General features: G+C 40.0%; 2 protein-coding genes across 2 annotated transcripts; both read right to left on the bottom strand.

Moving 5' to 3' along the window:
* Positions 1 to 418: 418 nt before the first annotated feature.
* nr1d2a (nuclear receptor subfamily 1, group D, member 2a) lies at positions 419 to 6,522 on the bottom strand. The gene is made up of 8 exons (XM_029452020.1): positions 6,246 to 6,522; positions 4,091 to 4,327; positions 3,880 to 3,968; positions 3,630 to 3,774; positions 2,803 to 3,518; positions 2,502 to 2,687; positions 1,925 to 2,135; positions 419 to 1,665 (listed from the first exon to the last, which is right to left on the bottom strand). The coding sequence occupies exons 1-8, from the start codon at positions 6,274 to 6,276 to the stop codon at positions 1,466 to 1,468; spliced, it is 1,815 nt and encodes a 604-aa protein (XP_029307880.1). The 5' UTR covers positions 6,277 to 6,522; the 3' UTR covers positions 419 to 1,465.
* A 4,176-nt stretch (positions 6,523 to 10,698) lies between these two features.
* On the bottom strand, positions 10,699 to 19,829 carry LOC115021674 (ubiquitin-conjugating enzyme E2 E1-like). Its single transcript, XM_029452268.1, has 6 exons — positions 19,712 to 19,829; positions 18,249 to 18,432; positions 17,422 to 17,472; positions 13,997 to 14,129; positions 11,848 to 11,995; positions 10,699 to 10,955 (listed from the first exon to the last, which is right to left on the bottom strand). Exons 2-6 carry the CDS (start codon positions 18,401 to 18,403, stop codon positions 10,858 to 10,860), a joined length of 585 nt encoding a protein of 194 aa, XP_029308128.1. The 5' UTR covers positions 18,404 to 18,432; positions 19,712 to 19,829; the 3' UTR covers positions 10,699 to 10,857.
* Positions 19,830 to 21,823: the final 1,994 nt, after the last annotated feature.

The following is a 21,823-nucleotide window of genomic DNA, read 5'->3' as shown; positions in this document are numbered from 1 at the left end:
CAAGCCTAAAATGTATTTATATATACACATACATCTAATTCTGCAACATGTAAGAAATAAATCATATATTCTGAGGACTCAAACCAACATCTAAATTAAAATAGTGAAAATAAATGCTTTTGGATTAGTGTCTTCTCATTTTGTTTTGTTGCAGTTCAGCGAATATGAAATGTATGATGATTAAACTAGAACGTGTCTCTGCGGACTGCGTCTACATCATTGTGCACTAAACTCATTCATATTATGCAACAACTTGCAAAGACAAACTAAGAGGGTTTTAAAGTAACAGTGGAATTCAAGGTGCCGTGTGCAAACAGCTCCACCTGGTGGAGAAGAGTCGCTACTGCTCTGAAGGTTCATTTGTGTTGATGTCTTCATTCATGTAAAAATACTTGAAAATCAAAACAAAGTACAAAGATTATTCTTCACTTGTCTTTATTCATACTATATCATATTTATATTCTATGTCCATCAGATATTTATATATATATATATATATTTATATAGTTATTTACATATGGCAGTGTTGCCAGTCGAAGAAGCAGATATTTCAACAAAATAGATGACAAACGCATCAAATTCAGTGCTATGCTGAAAGCACACAAAGTTTGATTAAAAACACAAACAAAAGAAACCCTGGAGAGTTGGAAAACAGCAAAAACACTTGTGCGACTACGTTTACATGTAGCCTTTACACATTACTTGGTTTTTCTGCTCCAGAACATGGGCAAATGTAGTGTTGCTGAAAATGGCGTCATCAACTCCCCCAGAAATCACCAGGCAGTGTACAGGCAGTTGACGAAAACAAGTTAAAAATAAGAAAACATACAACACTAAATACACTGAAACTGTGAACTGATGCTTTCTGAGGCAAGGGGAGAAGATCCAAGTAATAATAGTTTGCATTAAGTACAGCCATGCATTAGCAGCGGTCGTCGCACATTCTTCGATATATTTTCTGATAGCTTGCCGACATGTATCAGTCAAAATATTGGACCAAACAAACATGCGGTATGTAAGGCTTGTATTGTCCCTCACATTCACCCGCTCATCAGAAAACACACTTTGGAATTAAATGGCTTTTGGATCGACTACTTGGTTTCTACTCGTATCATTTCATGAAGCCAGTTAATTATTCTTCGTTCTCTCGAAAAATAGAAAAGCGGCTTCAACTTTGCTAAACTAAAGAACCTCTGACACACATGCACTTGCCTGTGTTTGTGTGCAACAAGCGTAAGCTATCTGTTCTATAAATACAATACGTTTTTAATATTCTTCTCTTTTCAGACCCCACGTGGTCCACTTAACAAAAATAGAATAAAAAATAACTTTTAATACATTCTAAAAACAAACACGCAACTGGGGTTGGTCGAACAATGAGGGCGCGGGGGCAGTAAGAGGCAGGTCCTGGTGGAGGTGTGTGGATGAGGTGGAGGGCACAGGGCGTGACCCTCCCAGGAAGCTTTCAAGGGTGCACTTTGAAGGAGAGCAGTTCCTCAGAGTGCATGTTGTTGAGTGAACGCAGCTCGGGAAGCTTGAGCAGCAGCTTGGTGAAGGTGGTGGCTGAATCCTCGCCGTGGTTCTGCATCACCAGGTTTCTCAGACTCCGGATCAGATTGTCCTGCAGGGCCTCGACTGAGTTCAGGTCCTGGATCCCAGAGCGATCTGTGCCACAACAAGAAGGGAGGAAGGGTTAATGCTGGAGGACACAACAGGGCTTCATTCATGTTTCAAACTCCCCGAGAGAGAACAAAACTAATGTACATGGATGTAATGTGGTTCATTTAGATTCTTGTAATAACAACAGTAGTAGCAATAAAACATGTCGTGGTAATAAAAAGTAATAGTAGAGCTACATGTGTATGACTCCTCCCTTCCCAATGTGCTCACATACGTCAACATTCTCGGACTAAAGTGTTCTTACCGGCTGAGACGAGTACCACGGCTGTGAAGAGGCTCATTTCGTCCGAGTCGAGCCCCAGCGCCGCCAGCTTCTCGCTGAACTCGCACATGGAGTGGAGCAGCTCGCCGGCGCCCAGTAACCGTAGTGTGTCGAGGCTGTAACGCTTGCCGCTCAGGAAGGTCACCGTCCGCTCGACAACGTTGAACAAAGAGGCGAATCGGACCATCAGCACCTGGGAGTCGAGAGAGGGAAGGGGGATTTTTTTTTTTTGTTTAGTTGTTCGGGGGAAACAAGCATTTAAAGAATATATTGTGCTGAGTTTGTAAATCCAACGGACTCTGTAAGTCTGCGATGCTGTCTGTATAATACATCTGACACTGGTTTTATGATTGCACCAAAAGAGAATTTGTGAAGTCTCTTTCATTTCCATTCCAGCTGTTATCAGAGTAAATATTATTCACAGCCGACAGTCTGCTCTGTTTGGGAAAGCCACAGTGGCTCCTATATTTTGAGTATTTAAAAGAGCCCGTCGCGTTTGACTTCAAAGCGAGCAAAAAATAACATGAAGTGTTTATGCTTTGCTTGTTTGCCCTGTTACCTCAAAGGTTCCAGCTTTCAACAGGCCGACTTGGTCGTGCTCGGGGAGGTCTCGGAAGCCCGGGATACTTTTGGCGAAGTCGACCACCTCCCGTACGGCGGGGGTGAAGCCCATGGAGAACTCCTCCCAGATCTCCTGGCTCGGCTTGTTGGGGTCCACGTAGGGTGATGTACTCATCGGACAGATCTGGAAAAACATGAAGACAGAAGGTCAATCAGGGAGGCTGATCAAAGGCCTAACTTCAGTAGTAAAAGTAGAATAATAATATGAATTTCAAGACTAGAAAAGAGAAATGACTCACCAAGTGAGTTCTAGTATTCACGCAGCTGGTTGGTCCATTATAACCACTTGAGGCAGTTTGTGTGTTAAACCCGTACTGTCTTTGGCAGTCTTCTGATGGTTCACACTTAGGGGTGCTGATGAGCTGCTGCTGCTGCTGCTGAGGCTGCTGCTGCTGAACTCTCTCCTCCATGTAAGCAGTGTTAGTGACGTGTTGGACGTTACTGTAAGGACTGTGTCCCACAACCACATTGTTGTTCCAGCAGCTCCAGCTCTCCTGCTGCTCCTCCATGCGGCTGCCACAGCTTGTCTCCAGGGCGACTGTGCTCGACGAGGGTGATGTCTGGCCCTGTCTCTGTGACCTCTGCTGGCTGTACGCAAAGGCATCTTGCTGCTGCCTGCTCAACGCCATGACGGCCTCGTCCTCGCCGCTGTCTGACGCGCAGGAGGAGGCGGAGCTGGAGTTGGTGTCCATGGAAGCCACAGACTCCGAGTCCTGGGGGCACCGCGGGGAGGAAGGGTTGGAGCACGACAGGGAATCGGAAGCAGATGAGGAGGAAGAAGAGGGTGAGGAGCCGGCGTCGCTGGTCATGGCCTCCATGGGCGGGGATGGGCTCTGGTGGCCGTGCAGCATACTGTGCAGCTGGCTGTTGTTGCTCATCATGTTGTTCATGGCGTTCTGCATCTCCAGCAGCATCCTTTGCTTTTCCCTCTTTGGGATGCGACCAAATCGGACAGCTGGTAATAAAAAATGGAAATCCATTAGATTGTGTCAAGATTAACAACACTTGATTTAGAGCAAATTAAATCACATCAGCTGACTGAAACTAAACTGAAAGTGCTGCTCACCATCTCTGGACATGCCGACAGACAGACACTTCTTGAAGCGGCACTGCTGGCAGCGGTTCCTGTTGATCCTCATGATGGTGCAGTTCTCCATCTTAAGACACTTCTTGTACTGGATGTTCTGCTGGATGCTTCTCCTGAAGAAGCCCTAATGAACCACAAGATGAAGAGCATTAGTCATGTGAGCGCGTATAGTCAGCAAGAGGATCAGACTTTTAAAGAGGCGACGCTTCGTTTTGGGAACTTGTCTCACCTTGCAGCCCTCGCAGGCATGGACGCCATAGTGGAAGCCCGATGCCACATCACCACACACCTTGCACAACAGCACCATGCCATTAATTTCTGCAAAGATAAAGATAAAGATAAGCAGTGATTCATGTGCATCAGATCAGATTTGAATTGTTTTCTCTCTCGATGATATAGTATTTTTTATAATAAGACTCTTATAATAATAAGATGCTTACTGGTAATGTTGCTCTTGGCTGATGTGGAGGAGCGCCCAGCCTTCTCCGTGCCATGGCTACGCTGGTTGCCATTCTTGGCTGGCGGAGAGATATCCACCACCATGCCCACGGCCCTGCTGGGCAGCGAAGGGCGGGTCACCGCCTGTGATGTCGACAGGTAGCCTCTGCTGGGGCTGGTGCTCATACAAGACTCTGGGCTGGAGGCAGAGCCAGAGGAAATATAGGCAATGACTCCTCCTGTGGAGAGGGAGAGACATGACATGTTATAGCAGGTTAATTACCCTCTTTTCCTCTATCATCTCGGGACCAATTTATATCTGAGAAACAAGAATACACACCCACAACCACATCATGATATCAAATGATTTAACGCCACTACCTATCAAGCCTGCCAATGTCACCCAGAGATGATAACAGGAGTTATAAAAAATGTTTTATTGTATGCCAAATAAACAAACTCTTGGCAGCACAGCAAGTACATGGTGTGCCTCTGACACACCCAGATAGCGCACCCCTCCAGAGTGTGTGTGTTTTCTTGCTGGTTGATTCCTTGCTAAGATTGACCTGCTTTATCACCTCTAGTGCATGCTTCAGACAGAATGCAAAGGGTAAGCCATTGAGTGCCATGTTTGGCTAGAAAACCACTCAGGTGCTTATTTACAAGACTATGGAATTCAAAGTAGATCCACAGGTGGCCTGCGGCCCTGCCTTACACCAATCTGATGATTATATTAATTGCTTGTCAGAATAGCTGGCGATTATTTTTCTGTTGATAATCGTTGCATTTTATTATTATAATTATAAATAAATAATAATATCACTTAACTTAAATAACTTTAAATTGATTTAACAATGTTTAAATGCTGTCATATAAGTGCCCTTGGGAAAGGCACTATCATTGAACCATTAACTGCTCCAGTTAAAGTGGGCGACTTGAAGTAGGGCGTTGCCATTTTAAAATACCAAACGTGCTTAGTAAGTTTAAAATTTAAATGTATGTGGAATCTTTGTGTAAAGATAAAGTGTGTTTTTCTTAATCAACTATACACACATTCAAAAACTAAATATGTGTGTATAGGTCACAGCAGATGATTACCTAACCTCAACCATGACTGTTCTCTTTCACAGCCCACCCACACATGGACCTGTCATGAATTTCTGTGAAAGCGAAGCGCGAGGAGAAGTGAAAAAAGGGAAAAAAATCTAGGTCACTGGCTGCTGTCTCTCCATCGTCTCACGTGTACCTTGCAGTGCAGCCTCGCGCTGGGAGTGCTGTGGTACAGCGTGAATTATACAATGTTCTGCGTCATGGGCTCCGCTCCAGCCAATCAGAGAAGAGTTCCAACTGAAAGCATGCTCGCGGAGAGGAACATCTCTCGACCAATCAGAGGAGTGTTTCAAGAGAGCGCGTACACACGGGCACATGGCTAGGCTACGCTGTCCATGTGAGCGGGGCCAGGGAACATAAACACTGTTGTTATGTCAAATGTAAATGTACATCGACGCAGCGCCACAATGGCACTCCTAACCCCGTTTTTAAAACACGGTTTGTGGGCATAATAGCGGTATTTATTACAGTTTAGGCACACGACAATGTATTAAAATATTTCCAAAAGGTGTCAAGATTTTTTGACACAGAGTCGGTACATACGATGCTTCACTACAGGAAGAAGTATATCTATATATCTATAGATATATCTATAGATCTATAGATATACAGATATATCTATATATATATATATATAGATATACAGATATATCTATATATATATATAAATAAATAAAACAGTTTCAATGGCAGGACCCCATTCATTAGCGCTCTTGCCCTCCTAAATATACTTTCTTGTTTCCTGGATCTATTTAAACATACTCATTGTGATGCAATCAGTGAATTCAACCCACACACATATATATGTATAGCATTTCCATAGCCACAAGTTACTGTTGTGGATTTCCTCTCCAGTACCAGCCAGTAGTAGAAAAGTATTTGTCATTTGTGTGATATCAGTTTTGAGAATGAATTATAAAGGAAAAGTAATTTACTTAAATGTTGACACCATACATGCAATAACGTCTGCATAGTGCATACAATTAAAACACTTACATTCTCTGTATTTTATTGCGATAATCATTATATCAAACATTTTTCTCTTACCAGGCTTGGCTGTCGCCATGTCCTCAGGCATCTCTGTTCGAGGAATAGGAAAAACAGTTATTATACAACTGTCTGTCACGACTTCTGCAACTGGTACGAAAGACCAAACGGATCTACTAAACTTGACGTTTGAGCGAGAGCAGTTTAAAGATTAAGCTCATATCAGGAGTCTATTTCTAGAAAATAATCTGCAGGTCCGAGTTTCTGTGAAAGAACAAGTCGACTGAGTACGTCTGAGTCGGAGGAGCTCCCCCTTCTTGTATGTGACTGCGGGTTATTCAAGAGAACTAAATGTTCTCAATAGTGGGCTCGCCCATGTGACCCATTTGTTGGCCACGCCCCTAAACCCGGCAGCTCGAGCCACTTTAACCCAGTGACACACTTTCAGACACCGGAGGGGCGGGGCCTAGCGCCTCGTGGCTGTAACGAGGAATGGTAACATAGCGCTCACGTTGCAGAACACAATGTGAAGGGTGACGCCGGAACAACACAAAGTACAGTACAGTTATGCAGTCCGTGGAGAATCATGTCATGTTCCTAGACAATTTAATTACATTTGCGGTTAAACTCTAATGTCTCCAAAGAAGCTATTTGTGGTACAGCACAGTAAACAACGATTAAACAATTAAAACAGACAACAACAAAAGTCTATGATCATGATATGCATATTAGCACATTAGACCACTACTCTACATGTAAGATAAGATCAGTGGACAGTAACTGAGTGCATTTAAGTACTGAGCAATTCATTACTAGAAAACATATGTCCTAGCTTTTCCCAATAAATGCAACATGAGTGATTAAAATCAAAGTTTGCCAGACCTCTTTTACATATAATCCCCAAGCAACCCTCTTGCTTTGCAATAACTTTGTGTTGTGTATTCGACTCAGTTTAGTCAATCAGAGTGCATCAACTCACAGTTAAATGATAGATCCCTTTTTGGCTAATAAGAACCTATGACGCCTACGTGCAGTTATAGGACTTAGATTGAAGACACTGTTCTGTACAAAAAGTCCTCGTTGTACACGTAGTCAATAGGCTGGTTTCTAAGAAGTGAAAGTGAAATTGTGTTATTTGTCACTTTTTTGAGACCCATGGAAGTCCCCAAAATCCCCCAGATATCAAAGATTTGATGATTGCAGTTCACATACAGGTGTCATGGTGAAAGATACACCGAGTTTAAAGCAGCACTTCTAGGCAGAGTGAAACTGCAGTTAAGAGTGTCTTTACAGGATATGCGGGTGGGGCGTAGTTAGGAGAGGGAAGGGATTTAATCAAATCCTTACTAAAAGAAGCAAACAGTTGGCCTCCACCCACACCTCACTGTGTTGTCAAATCAGGAGCAAGAGGAATAGGGAGGACTGAACTAACCCTAACCCTAACCCTTAATCATATTGTTACGAAATGTGAAAAACATTTATGACAATCAAAATCCAAACACATGTGTGGCTGTAGACTAGAGTAAAAGAGTAAAAAACCTAACATTTTAAACATATCTGACATATTTAAAGGAACAATTAAAACAGCAATAAACAGGATTATAAATTTAAAAATATAATTTTTCACTGGTATCCTACTTTAAACTGAAATACATGTTTCAACGTGACATACCAATGCACTGTGGGAGTATTGTCAAAACAAGACTAACCACAGGAATTGTTGTCTACCTGAAATACTATAATATGCTTCACATCTAGTTTTAGAACACTATGTTCGCATCGTTAGCTTACTTAATTTTAATGACATGTAACAACGTGCCGTCTTTATGCTTACTGTGTCATGAGTCACTCTAGTCTCAAAGGCTCAAATAAATACTGCACCTAAAATGTGAATGACTGACGTAGATTTAAATGATCAACATTTACACTTGCTGACCAGAGGAATTTCACGTTTGGGATTTGTTATTGCACAGACACAAAACCAACTTTGGCCACTTTCTGTTTTGGGAGAAATAATATAATTGGGTTCTTTTCAACCTTTTTCTTAAAAAGACTATTAAAGGAAATAGAGAGCAAACATTTGTAAGATTAAAAAACATGTGGACTACTAACACTCGTACAGTCGGATGTATTTATCTCCCAGATTAACCTGTCTGGCCTGCGTTCAGGCTTCTGTGCTTCACTCGTGGCTCAAGATCATAAGGACCAAGAAGTGTTTTAAAAGCTGAAAACACAGTTTCTGTAGTTATTAGCGGGACGTGTGTCATTGACTCAAAATTAATTACAGTGCCTGTGTTCTTCATGTTGAAGGTACATGTGGTACACCCAGCGATTAAGTGTGGCTCATTGATTTGCTTATAAAGGACATAACTTGGACATGAATGGAGCGTTATGGCACAGAGGAGTAAACTGATTGTTAACAATAACAAAAATGTAGAATATCACCAGACTTATATCCAGTTGCTGAGACTAGTCACTTAAAGTAAAGCAGATAATCTAATTACATTTCTTAAATACTGCATTACATACTGTACACAGTTCATTCAGGGGGGGTTGACTGAGCAACATTTGGCTTTAGACTTCATTATATTGCCAGCCCACACAGTATGTCCCCAGCAAGAGACTTAAGCCAAATCTTAGTCCTTGGTTTTTATCTCTTAAATGCTTATGTTACACTAGGTTGTTTTTTCTTACTTTTATCAATTAATCAAAACCAACTGTCCTTGAAAGTACAAAAAACAAACAAAGAATACTTGAGTATGTTGCTGCAATTTATCAGTGGGGAATATGCATCTATTCACAAGACAGTCAGCAGTTTATCTTGAGTTTACATGAAACTTCTGTATTATCAATGTCTTTGCCATCTTAAATAATACAATATAAATTGGTACTTTGAGGCATAGATCATTTCTTCCACCACCTATCTATAGATGTATTTTCCATTTGTAATCTTTAACAATATCTTACAGTTCACACACTGTAAATGTGCTGTACCTTACATGAGTGTTGTAGACAGGGAAACTACATTTCTGCTTCAGTGTTGTGAAACTAAAATGTAAAAACCGAAGTGTAGTGTGAGAAAGAAAAGGGGCAGTTATTTGCCAACATATCGAGATAAATACAGCTTTTGTTGACCTTGCCTGCCCTACATGTCAGATAGGTGACACAATATAGAATAAATTGTCATTCTGACATTAAATGCCTAAAGATTTTGTCTCTGCAGGAATTCCAACAACTTCACTAACACCGAGTGAAAGGAGTTACAAAGAAGGATTACCATGTTGTGTGCTTTAAAGTGGAACAAAGTCTGTAGAGAGCCTGGTGCTGCTCGTTTCCTAGTTACCAGTGAAGTTATGTAGCTAATGTAATAATCCTGCTTTGCAAGACAGACAGGCACCCAAACAATGGCAGCTTATATTGATACAAAAGTGGGATCACTGAGTAAGCTGCAGTGAAGCTAAGGCAGGGCAATAATGAATAATTGTATTATTTACTCAGTTTCACTGGAATTGTATTGTGATGATCATTTAGTGACGTCTCAACTGTCTGAATTCATGACAGCTTGTATAATATGTGAGAATAACAGTATTTAATGCATTTGACATTTATTTTTGAGGAATTTATGTGCGATAAACTAGGACATATATAAGAAGACATGTCTTAATCATATCTGTCACACTGTCAAACTTTTTCCTGCAAAGGGCAGAGTAGTGTTGGCATTACCCGTGGTGCTTTGATACGATTTGTGAAAAACATATAGCAAGGCAAAGGCAGCAGGGTTTTTATTTAAACCAGCACTATTTATATATATTTGGCAGATATGTTGACAGCAAGCCGTTGGCTCTGACTTCAATGTTTATTTGACGCTTTAGAGAGTTCCTGAAACAGGCAAACATCAGAGACATGTGGCAGCTGCAGCTGGAAGACGAACTGAAAACATTTCATCACTCGTCTTCTTACTTTATCTGTACTTTCACTCATATGTAACACGTACAGGCTCTATACAAACATTTAATAAGTTGTCTATAACACAATTTGATGTAGTTGTAAGGGAATATTTTTAGGCATTTAAAGTATTGTTCAGGTATAACTTCTGAGGGATAACTTCTATGAAGACATGTTTTATACTACAACTGTGGGTTTTTTAACTTTATGGTCATATTATTATAAACCATCAGTATTTGTTCACAAATGTAACACTTGTATCTGCTTACAACTACATTATAGTGTGCTATAAACCATTAATTAGGTGTTCATATACTTCATATGAATCCTGAATAGGGAGGGTTAAAGTGAAGTGTTACCAAATATCAAATAAGACCCAAAATGTATTCAATGTCTCAACGTCATCGACATATTAAAACATTACAATTTTAAAGAGAAACTTCGTTTTAATATTCGTTAGTGTTGTCAGCGTTGCTGTAAACGATAACTGGTCATTTGTCCCGCAGGTTTGCATGTAGAATCCACCCTTTAATTAACAATGCACAAAAAAAAAAGAGGCAGACAAGACTTCCTTTCCATTGTGTTCCTTTATTACCATATTTGTAGAGATAAGTTAATCAGGAAGCAAAAAATATACCAGACAATAAAGTACTAAAAATCTGAGATAGAAATAACCCCCCAACACAAACAACCCCCCCTCCCCCTCCCACTGTCGTCCTCCGTGGGTCTATGTGGCGTATCGCTTCGTCCACTGTTTGGCTGTTCGGTCATGTTCCGCTCTGTTAGTCGTGTACTGGGTGGCGATGCTTCCCACCAGGGGGTCGGCTGAACGCAAAAATAGGTTTCAAGTTAAGTTTCTTTGCACATAGAAATAATAAAAACGCAGACAAAGAAGACACTGAAGGGTTTATCAAAATGTCTCATGACATTTACATTTTGTCTCGTTGAATTAACAAGTGGCTCTTATCATTTGCCGCTTCTCTTTATTTATAAACACGAAATTATATAAGGTGAATAGCAAAAAACAATTGAGGATTACGTCCTGTTGGGGCCGAATGAACCCATTCTACTACCTCAACTTACCCGTTTAAAATAATAATAATCAGGGAATGAAAAGTTGTACATTATAGAGTCCATTCCTGTCACAATGTTTTTAATTAATTAATTTAAAAGCAGCACTCCCCAAGTTGCGGTTCAAATGCAAAAACTCTTTGCTTTCACTCTTACAGGCAAAGCACATTTATTAAGTAGAATAGGATGTTTAGATGACGCTGGGTTTCCTGTCAAGGTGGAAGCACTGAAAACATTTCCCCAGCATTTACAGAGTTTCAGATCTCTAAAAGCTATTTAGGTAGCATTTAATGAGACTTTCAAAAGACATTCTGAAAATGCACCTCTGCCTGAACATTAGGATTCGTTTTCCACCAACTCCTGTCACTCCTTATGAACATATACTTGATGTGACGCACTGCGAGAAGTAGAGCGGAAATTGACAAGATTTGAAGAAAGCCAGCGAGACAAAAGAAGGAAAAAAAAAGCTTATTTTTCCAAACATGCCTGACACTATGTTAGCCGCTTGTTGCAACATGCTGAACACAAACAATCTAACTGAACTTGTACAGTCCACCTCGGACACTCAGCCTACTGTTTTGTAACATCTCTGGTTCAGCAGTTTGGTCACTGTGACTGTGCTCTAACTACACGCTCTCAGTCTTACCTGGGTTACAGTCTGTGAGCAGGGAGCAGATGGACAGCAGCACCTTGGAGATGGTGAGTGCGGGGCTCCAGTTGTCCTTCAGGATGTCCAGACAGATCACCCCCTGACTGTTGATGTTGCAGTGATAGATCCTTGTACGAAAAGTTACCTGCAGACACACAAACAGTGCCGTTCAGTCAGGGTGTGAAAAACATTTCCCACAGATTTGATGTTACATATTGTTGCAGTATGAATTACTTGGCCGTCATAAAAAAATTAAATAAAAGATACATTTGTTTGCAAGCTTTGCATATTAATTCTCCTCCACACTTTCGTCACACTAAAGAAATTTGATCATAAAAAAAGGTTTTATTAATGTAGGAAATGTAATGACAAATTGTTATAATATATTGTTTATAAATGTTGTATTAAGACAGTCAAGTCAGTATCAAACCTGCAGTCACTGCTTCACTAAACACTTCTATGTTTGCTCTGCAGGACATGATAGCCCTCTGGTGGTTGAAAAGAGGTACTTTCTAAATGCCAGGAAACCCTATCTTGACAGGAAGATCTCTGTGCTGGGACTTCTGCTTCCATAAAAACATTACAAAGAGCTTCTCAATAAAAGGTATCAGTACATCGACCAGCTGTGAAAGCATGCGATTTATTTACAGTAAAAAAAGAAAAAAGTATATTTTAGAACAAGTGAGCTGTGGAAATATCAATAGAGCTGCGGTACATGTAGCGTAAAGTGCAGAATGCATTTCGTAAAGACGACTTTTCACATGCAGCTTTGATTCTCAGACTAAAGTGGCTTGCATGTGTATTTTTAAATCTTGGTTCACCTTTGCCTTTCTAACTTCACAAGGCTATTTCCTGCTGATGTTTACATAGTAAACCAAACTTTCCATTCACAGACACGCATGCACATCTATCCATAATGGGCTGTTATTTTCACTCTCCTCTTTAAAATCACATTTTAGGCAAAATACCCTATTTTTATGACGGTTTTGTTTTATCCAAATTTAAATAAGCCTTAGTAAAACAAACAGAACAAATGTTTTTTCCAATCGAGGTAGCATTGTTATTGCCATTTTAATGATATTTCTTTAAACACAATGTGGCTTAATTGGTCCAAATAATCCCAGTGGGGACAAACAAATGAACCACCATGCATCTACTCGGTACAATGAATGTCTACATTGGATCCATAGTATACAGACAGAGCAGCAATGAGCTAAAAAAGAAAGAGGGAGGAAGCTCTTATTCTGAAGGAGAAAATCAACTAATCAACTATACTGAAGGTGATAAGTGACTTTATGTGGCATCTTCTACATACCTGCAGTGCATAAAACTGTTCAAAAGAGAACTGATGCTTAAAATTATCGTCAGGACCGACAAGGATTCCTCTCAAGAATGTACATCTGTGTATAAACTGCAGTAGGTTTTCAAGATAATCATGTATTGTTGATGCGACTATCACAGGCTCTGCTTGTGTATGTGCTGTTGAGTTGCATCAGTACTGGAGAAGCTGCGTCTTGGTTAAAAAGAAGACAGTAAGCACTTTGTTTCTGCTCCAGCACGTCAGATAAGAGCACGATCTATAGCTAATGGTCCGTGACCCATCAGCTTTATTTTACTAAAAAAAAAAAAGAACTTGGTGCTTTATTACTTTTTGTTTTTACGGTCTGGTGATATTCTATATTTTCCAGTTTGTTTCCTATCAGCAAAACCCATTAAAAAATCAACAATGAATTGTTATTCCTCTGTGCCATAGAGCTTCAATGTTTGCAAACATTATTAAAAACTGATCATTAAGCCACACCATTGAACTGGGTGGCACACACAGACACAGGGAAACACAAACACACACTGTAGTTTCTCTTTTAAGCCAAATCGGTGGCTTAAAATAGTCCACAAAGAATTCCCTACCGATATACCGGTTTTGGTACTTTGAAATAACAAAAGTGAAAATGTGAAAAAAAAGGAACAGTTCACTCAAAACAACAGCCTGGATGTTACTACTAACTGAGACTGAATCTCATCACGTTTATAAAATAACCTACATTATGAGGCAGGCTACTCCTCCCAAAACACATGTACCTCATTTTCATTTCTATTCGGGGCCAATAAACACATTTTTCGAAATATCTTTTTCTTTTGTCAGTACCTTGGGGGGTTTGAAGGGGTAGTCAGGTGTAAAGGCGATGTCCAGGAAGAAGACGCCTCCCTCGTACACGGAGCCCGGTGGTCCCAGGATGGTCGACCTCCACTCATAGATGTTGTCTCCTTTTGGGCCAGCACTGCAGGCACAAACAAAATAATGGTTCTCTTAAAAGCTGTGCAATCCTTTTGAATTTTCTTTAAGCACTGGGTAATTCAACAGCCACACTAAAAAAAACAAAAAAAAACTATAAACTCATTTTAAATGTCAATATAAATGTAATGTATTTTTGTTTTCCAAAAACACAGATTAGATTAATCTGCAAAACCATGATTCATTGTTGAAAATGTAAAGAATCAATGTTTATTCTTATCATTCTTAGTCAACAGTATTTACTGTTCTACATCACACAGTTTCATCAGTAATGCAGAGGAAGCACACACACACGCACACGCACACGCACACACACACGCTGGATCTACATCAATGGATTGTGTACTACAGTATTAAAGTCACATATTCATTCATGTCCTGTGTGTATAACCTGATGACAACTAACAACTAAAGCTTACTGGCAGCATGCTGGAGTACGTGGGCGTTGGATTTGTTTTCTTCAGTAAGGAGTTGAACTAAAACAGACTATAAATGCCACTTTCCATTCAAGATCTGCTCAACGTGTAGGATTAAAAATGGAAATTCCACCAAAATTAACTATATTCATTCTGCAGGAGTAGATTCTGTATGAAACATTGCCATCATTTCTGAAGCTAAAAAAGATCAAGGGGAAAAGCGCCTTTGGAAATCTTGTAACAGTTACCGCCTTTGATGAATGAACGCAAAAGTATTGTGTGCAAATGGCATGCGTCACATTTTGGAAGTAAAAAGCACTAACAAATGTATTTCTGCAAAGTGACTTTCACAGACTAACTTAAATGTGGAGGGATGAAAGTTTAATTTCCCTCGTGCATCATTCAGAAGATGCCTCAGTTCAAAGCAAATCCCCTGTGATGCGTCTGCATCATGATCTGTAATCTGTATTGATTTTGCCTCAAAGCAGCCCGGCCATTATCCTTCTAACATGCAGAACATGTGGTCTTGAACCCCCTGGGGTCATGAGTACAAGACATAATATTATTGATCTAAAAGTGGTGGATGGGGGGGGGGGGGGGGGCTGATTTTGTGCTCTGCTTTTTAGATCAACGTTAACATGGACATTTGGCAGTTTCAGTGCCATCTACAGTATAGAAAACCGATCCAGAGAGCAGTTTGGACTAATTATCTGGGCGTTTAAAGATATAACTGGAAGTGTGATGGATGAAAACTTCCACTAAATGAAAGACTTACTTGGTTGATTTTAATGATATGAACACATTCCTTCAAACACACACATTCCCACTCAGCCTCAAACACCATTTCACTCTTATCTGCATTCATGATAAGCTCTTTAATGATAATGATATCATATAAGATATATGTTGGTTGAGCTACATCAGATACAGTTATGAAAAACTGCTGCAAAGAAGCCTTTTTCCATAAATCAAAGCAGCGTGGTGAATACTTTCAACACAGCTGGGCAGCAGTCATGTCTGCACTACGAAATGTATTCAAGATGGAAACTTTCAGTCAAACAGCTTGAACTTCAAGAGTTTTCCAAAGTGGCAGCAGCAGGACTAATTTTGATTTCACTTCAGATAAAAACTCCCTCAAAGAGATAGTAACTCAGGAAGTGTTCTTATTTAATGAGATATAGATATATATAGAAAATAATCTGCAGCTGAATCAATAATGAAAATAATAGTTAGTTGCAGCCTTATTAAATCCAATAAAACAGAAAGTCGACACAATACTTAGCAGTACCAGCAGTTGCTGGGACTCTCAACATCTACCATCTCTGTCGATTTAAACCTGTACAATAAACAAGTTCTAACGATATGATACAAAGTCAGTAAGAAATTAAGAACTCAGGACTTCCGTTTGAATATTAAAACATTAAAATGCAGATGTGCTACGTTTCTCTTCCATAACAATTTAAGCTGAATGTATTTTCACATTATGAACATTTAAGTAATTACAAAAGACATTATCATATAATACGAGGTACTCAATTTAACATGGCTTTTAATCCGTCATGTGATGGGACAGGTTGTGTTTTAAACTGCAATTAGTCCATTATGAATTTGCCTGAATGGCAGAAGCCTGTTGCTGAAACCTGAAATTGCTGTTGTCCTTCAGCGGCAGTCATCCGGCATTAACTCAAGCCGTTAATTTAACCAAGAACATATCATGCTGCAGTCATGATACAGTCAGAAACAAATCCCCTTCTGAACGTCACTCAAAGCTTCAAGAAGGAAAGCTTTTGTAAAGGATTTACTAAGCATTACGATACATGTCACTGTTTCCTGACACAAATTTTGAGTTAAGTTATAGTCACTTATAAATAAATATTGATAACTTAATATGTTAACCTAATGTCTATGTTTTTCATTTTCTTTAAACGTTTGTGCTATGTGGTTAAGTAAAACATTTGAACAGGTAGTAGTGGCAGCAGAAACAACAGAAAGTCAACATAGAAACAGACTGACTGTGAATACAAAGCTGTTTTCTTCCAGTTAGCAACAAATATCCAGACTGTTTATTTTTGGGATGGTCTGTGGCCTGAGGTGGCTTGTTTGATCTACTGAGCCATGATGGGAGAGATTTCTCTATTTTTCCTTTCACAGAGAGGTCAGAGGTCAGGCTCTGCTGCAGAACAGCAGCCTGGAGCTAGGACGGTTTCAGTGATATGCCTTAGGACACTGCAGGAGGGAGGACGCCTGCTGCGATGGGAGCTTGAACCCAGACGGTCTGGTTTTAAGGATAATCTTTTAAATCACAACACTAAAGTAAAGTGAGCTGCAGTCACACCCAAGTCATAATGCTAAATACCATATACAATTTTTGGCTGCAAGTAGCCGTTTTTGTTTTCTATTTTCATTTTCAATTATTCAATTGCACCCCCCCTGAAATTCAAAGTTTGGATTTTCGGTTTCACAACTCACTTCTCACATTGAACATGTGCTCTTCTATTAAATAAAGTAAACGCTTATGTTATTTATCTAATTTATGTGCACGTTTAAGTGTTTACATGGTTTGCACATTCACTCCTCCGCTGTTTTGCGAAGGGCGGGGCTTCGCTCCCGACACCTACAGTCAGAGACAGAGCGGAGGAAAGGAGAGGAGGGAACTACAACTAAAAACTTGCCTTGCCTCGCGCACCCTCCCCCCCCCCTCTCTTAAGAATAGAATAGTGGGATTAGGATGAGTACTTAGTATCTGAGTTTAGGTATACTACAAATCGGTATCAGGAGAGAAATAGTGGGATCAGTGTGTTCCTAATGAGTACACCAGTGGACAGACAACTAACAGACTTTAAAGCAAAGAATGAAACCCACCTGCAGTTTGGCGGAGGGTCCAGTGTAATATCAGCCAGCTCTTTCTGAATCCTGCACACATAAGGAATCAAAAATCAGTCATTGGCAAAACATCATTCCTCAACAACAACAAAACATGATCATTAAAAAGATGCTATAAGATGTCCTTCAACCATGAGAAATGTAAAATAATGGAACTTATCCATCTCTGATCTTCCGAACATAATTATTTAAAGCAATTTACATTTTGGATTACAGTTAACTTTATATCAGTTTGTGAGTGATGTAATTTCTGCTGTTGGTTTCTTGTGTGGCAACATAGCGATAAGTAAAACCAAGAGTGTGAGAGGTTCCGTTTATCGTTATTTTTTCGCAGGGGAGAAAAAGGAAGTCACTCAGATCTTGTCATACGCATATCTTGTGACATTATGGCCGGCTGAAGCTACCGTTTGAAAAGAAATTTGTATTCCTAGTGTTCCTCTTTTATGATGGATTTCTTCCTCCATGACAGATGAACGATGATGCTAGATGGAAGTACTAGAAAACACGGCTTGTTCCTCTGAAATGTACAGTTGATGCTTCTGCATTTTTCTGCAATCCAACTTCACTGTAGCTGCGCTGTCAATTTATCCATGCAAGAAAACAGCTAAATGAGACCAGTTTAGTATTATTGTTAAAAGGGGTCTTTTGTCATTTGTCTTTCTTCCAAAGAGAAATCCCAAAAATACTGACAGAAAGAAATCTAATTAAAGCAAAAATATTAGGAGAAAGAACTGACTGATTTGAGCCATGTGTAATGTAATGTAATAACGTATTAATGAATATACAACCTGGGGGTTTATTCTTACCTTTTGGCGCTGGTGGAAAGCAGTTTGGAGGTCTTGCTCATGCTGGCTTTGCTCTCCCGTTTCTTTTTGCAAAACGTGTCCCTCTGTCTGGTTTGGCTGGAGGAAGGCGGCGATGAAGAAGAGCTTGTGCTGGCACGGGAATCCTCATCCGACATACCGGTTTGGATTAGAGAAGAGCCGGAACCTAAGGGAGAGAAAACACAAACAACCAAATAAGCTAAGTTAACACTACAGCTGCAAGAAGGTGGAGCAGTTTCAGAATGATTACTAACCAAAGCAGATGTTAATATGCCCTCTGTCTGGCCATGATAGCTGATCGGTTTCATAATACACAAACCACTTTCACCATTTCTAAACATTTATTTGCATGTTTTCATAAGCAACTGCTAGTAGAGTAGACATACTGACAAAACTACCACATTCTTGTGATTTAAGTGTTTTGATGGAGATTGTTATTAGGAACTTGAGAAAACAGTTTTGACATTGTATGTATATTTAAAGTCACTATTTATAAAACATCCATTTGCATGTTTTCATACGCAACTGCTGGTTTACCTGCCACAGCAGCAGGTAGACATACTGACCAACTTCTCTGTACTCTGGTATTTAAACCACAATATAAACAGACTCAGATGAGTGTTTGATGAAGATTATTAGGAACAATAAAAGTGATTTATATATTTTCTAGGAAATTATACTCATGCAGAGTGCATGTGTGTGTGTGGGGGGGGGGGGGGGGGGGGGCGTTAAACAAAGCTGCTAGCTCCTGCGCTTTTATTTTCCACATATTTAACGTTAGCTAACGTTTCCGTGACGGTTAGCCGACGAGCTAGCGAAGTGCACAGTTCCACCCGCACGCTTCAAGTTAACCATTTCACACCCGCAAACTCAAGACTATAGTAATTACATTCTAATTAATGTAGAGGTTTAGTTTTTTTTTTATGATAGTGGTGACCCTCCCATAAACACAGCTACCTGCAGACGGTTAACCCCCCCCCTAAACTCCAACTGGCAATGAACACTCAGGCCCTACGACTTCGGGGATAAGACTACTTCTTGGAACGGCGTGGGGGAACGCTGCCTGCTAAGCATCCTTACAAGTGAACGGACAACCGGGTAATTGTGATAAAAAATGTACACATCGGTTGTCTTCATAATTTAACACAACGTTGTGGCTATGTATATTAAACCAGAGCGTTCAAATGTGTATTTCTAGGCTAGAAATATGACAACGAAACATTAACGCGTCAGACAGCAGCCAGGAACAACTCCGTTCCAGCACATAGCCGGAGCCCCTTTTCCGTGCAACCAACTAACCACGACCGTGTTGTTGCTTTTCAGCAACAAACTGACCTTCGACTTCACTTGGAAACACACACATGCAGCAGAACGGTTCGTTTACTTTGACCACTCGGTAAAACATTGGCCGAAAATCATCTATTTTGCTCGCTAATTAAACTTACCCAGTCTATTGTGTCTGGACCTCCGCCACAGTCTAGGCTGGCTGGTGCCTGTCGCCCTCTGCGGAACGGAAGTAGCCTACCGCGGCTGCAGTGGGCTGTACGGCCCCGGTCCTACTCTGGAAACAAGACAGCCTACATTGTATGAGTTTTATACATATAAACCCACCTGTACATTTAATTTAATTGATTTAATGTTATCTTTTGTATCTCAACATTTGTGACAGTTTGCAAACAGGAGGTCGAACTTGTGAACTTTGAGTTACATTAACTTCAATATTCAATCTGATTAATTTACCTGATTCAATTAAAATAATAGCCGAATAACCAACGTATAATACATACATGCATATATGTTACAGACAGCAGCTCTACATTTGACAGACGAACATAAAACCATTTATTTATTAGGTGATAATAAGAATCTGGCCACAAAATCAATGCCAGTTATTATTGTTTTCATAACTCCAATAAAATGATCTGGAAAGTATGACATGTTGTTTACTATATTCAGGTAACTAATCTAATAGAGCTTCGGCTATGACTCACTGGCCACAGAAACTGAAAAACCACTTAAACTGACCACGTCTGACTCATGACTAACAAGGTATTATTATACCAGTGCGTTGAAAATATCAATTGCATGCTGCAGCCTAGGAGCACCCTTTCAAGGGGATAATGTGGATTGTTTGTATTTCTGTAATGAAGGGCATTAATTCTCTGCACTTTCTGCATCCATCATGTGAAACTCATTTTTCAAAACCTTCTTATTGTAACTGCATCTAGTGCAATTACTAATAAATGACATATTAAGAGATTTGTAAGGTGGAAGCGGCAGTTAAATGAGCCGTGAAAAACATTATGTCTACTATTACCTGCTGGTGAATGTGTGCGTTTAAAAGGTTAATAGGGTAATCTTAAATTGTGAACACTGCCGTGACAATATTTTGACAGAAGAATGTGCTCTTATTTAACCACTTTGAAGTCCTGAATTATACATTTTCCTTTCACTTTCTTTAAAGTTACAGAAAGAAGAAACCTTTTCACACCTCATGTGTCTGTTTCAACACTTCATTGACGCTGTATAACACATACGCTGAGTGAAACCCAAGATGCATGATTCACGGTGAAGTTAAGTTTGAGGATTTATGCTCTAATATTCTCAAGCACCAAGGCCACAAGGAGCGAATAACAACTGCACATAGTTTTAGGAATCCAGCAAATGCAACAAATTGTATTACTGCAACACATCAACCTAATCCTTTCCTTTAATCTTTGGCGAATATATATAAATATAAATATACACATGTGTTGTTATTGCAGCAGCCATTAATGCAGGCGTAGAGGCAGAACAGAGTCTGCCTTTCTGATTAGTTTGTTCTATTTTTGTCCTCCAGCTTTGATGCCACTGCCCCAGCATTGTAGCAAAGACCATTTTACTTGCAACAACAGACGGGTAAAAGATCTGCAACATCTTGTTGCATGCATTAAAGGACCCGAGTTTCCTCATGAAGTAGATTCTGCTCCGTCCTTTTCTGTGAACAGCCTCTGTGTTACATTTTCAGTCCAGTCTGCTGTCAAGGTGAACACCAAGGCACCTGCACATCTCCCAGAATGATAATGGGATCAACAGACGCCCTTGTTCTCCTGAAGTCTACGATAATTTCCTTGGTTTTAAACACTTTCAGAAGGAGGTGGTTCCCTCTACACCAATGTAATGTAATCCGACTTCTGTCCACCTTTTGATACACCCAACTACTGCAGAGTCATCTGAGAATTTCTGCACATGACAGGACTTTGAGTTGCACTGAAAGTGTGAGGTGTATACAGAGGCAACAGGATATTCCCCTGCGGTGCTTCTGTGCCACTCATCATTGTGTCAGACATGTAGTTCTGTGGTCTTTCTGTCTGTCTGTTAGTAATCCAGGTGATGGAAGAGGCGTCTAACTTCATTCTCTGACGCATCTCAATACTATCTTCTCTCCCTTAAACTCTGAATTTTTGCTTAAACCTTTCAATTGAAAGAAATTCTGCATAAATAGTACCCGCATATAAAAAACCTAATTCTCATTCAAGCACTTTACTCTTACCTGGTGAAAAACCTGAAATGAATTA

The sequence above is a fragment of the Cottoperca gobio genome, chromosome 16 (genome assembly GCF_900634415.1).
Source record: "Cottoperca gobio chromosome 16, fCotGob3.1, whole genome shotgun sequence".
Taxonomy (NCBI): Eukaryota; Metazoa; Chordata; class Actinopteri; order Perciformes; family Bovichtidae; genus Cottoperca; species Cottoperca gobio.
Note: the sequence above shows the minus strand (reverse complement) of the source record. Positions and strands in the feature narration are given on the sequence as shown.

Bases quoted from the DNA above. Each gene is read 5' to 3' on its own strand.
- nr1d2a (XM_029452020.1), bottom strand. From the start codon at position 6,276: ATGCCTGAGGACATGGCGACAGCCAAGCCTG. The intron at 3,969-4,090 runs GTAAGCATCTTA...TTATCTTTGCAG, and splicing joins AGCCAAGAGCAACATTACCA to AAATTAATGGCATGGTGCTG. The intron at 3,775-3,879 runs GTGAGACAAGTT...GTGGTTCATTAG, and splicing joins ATGCCTGCGAGGGCTGCAAG to GGCTTCTTCAGGAGAAGCAT.
- LOC115021674 (XM_029452268.1), bottom strand. From the start codon at position 18,403: ATGTCGGATGAGGATTCCCGTGCCAGCACAAGCTCTTCTTCATCGCCG. The intron at 14,130-17,421 runs GTGGGTTTCATT...TTGTGCCTGCAG, and splicing joins GACCCTCCGCCAAACTGCAG to TGCTGGCCCAAAAGGAGACA. The intron at 10,956-11,847 runs GTAAGACTGAGA...TTTTGCGTTCAG, and splicing joins GCTCACAGACTGTAACCCAG to CCGACCCCCTGGTGGGAAGC.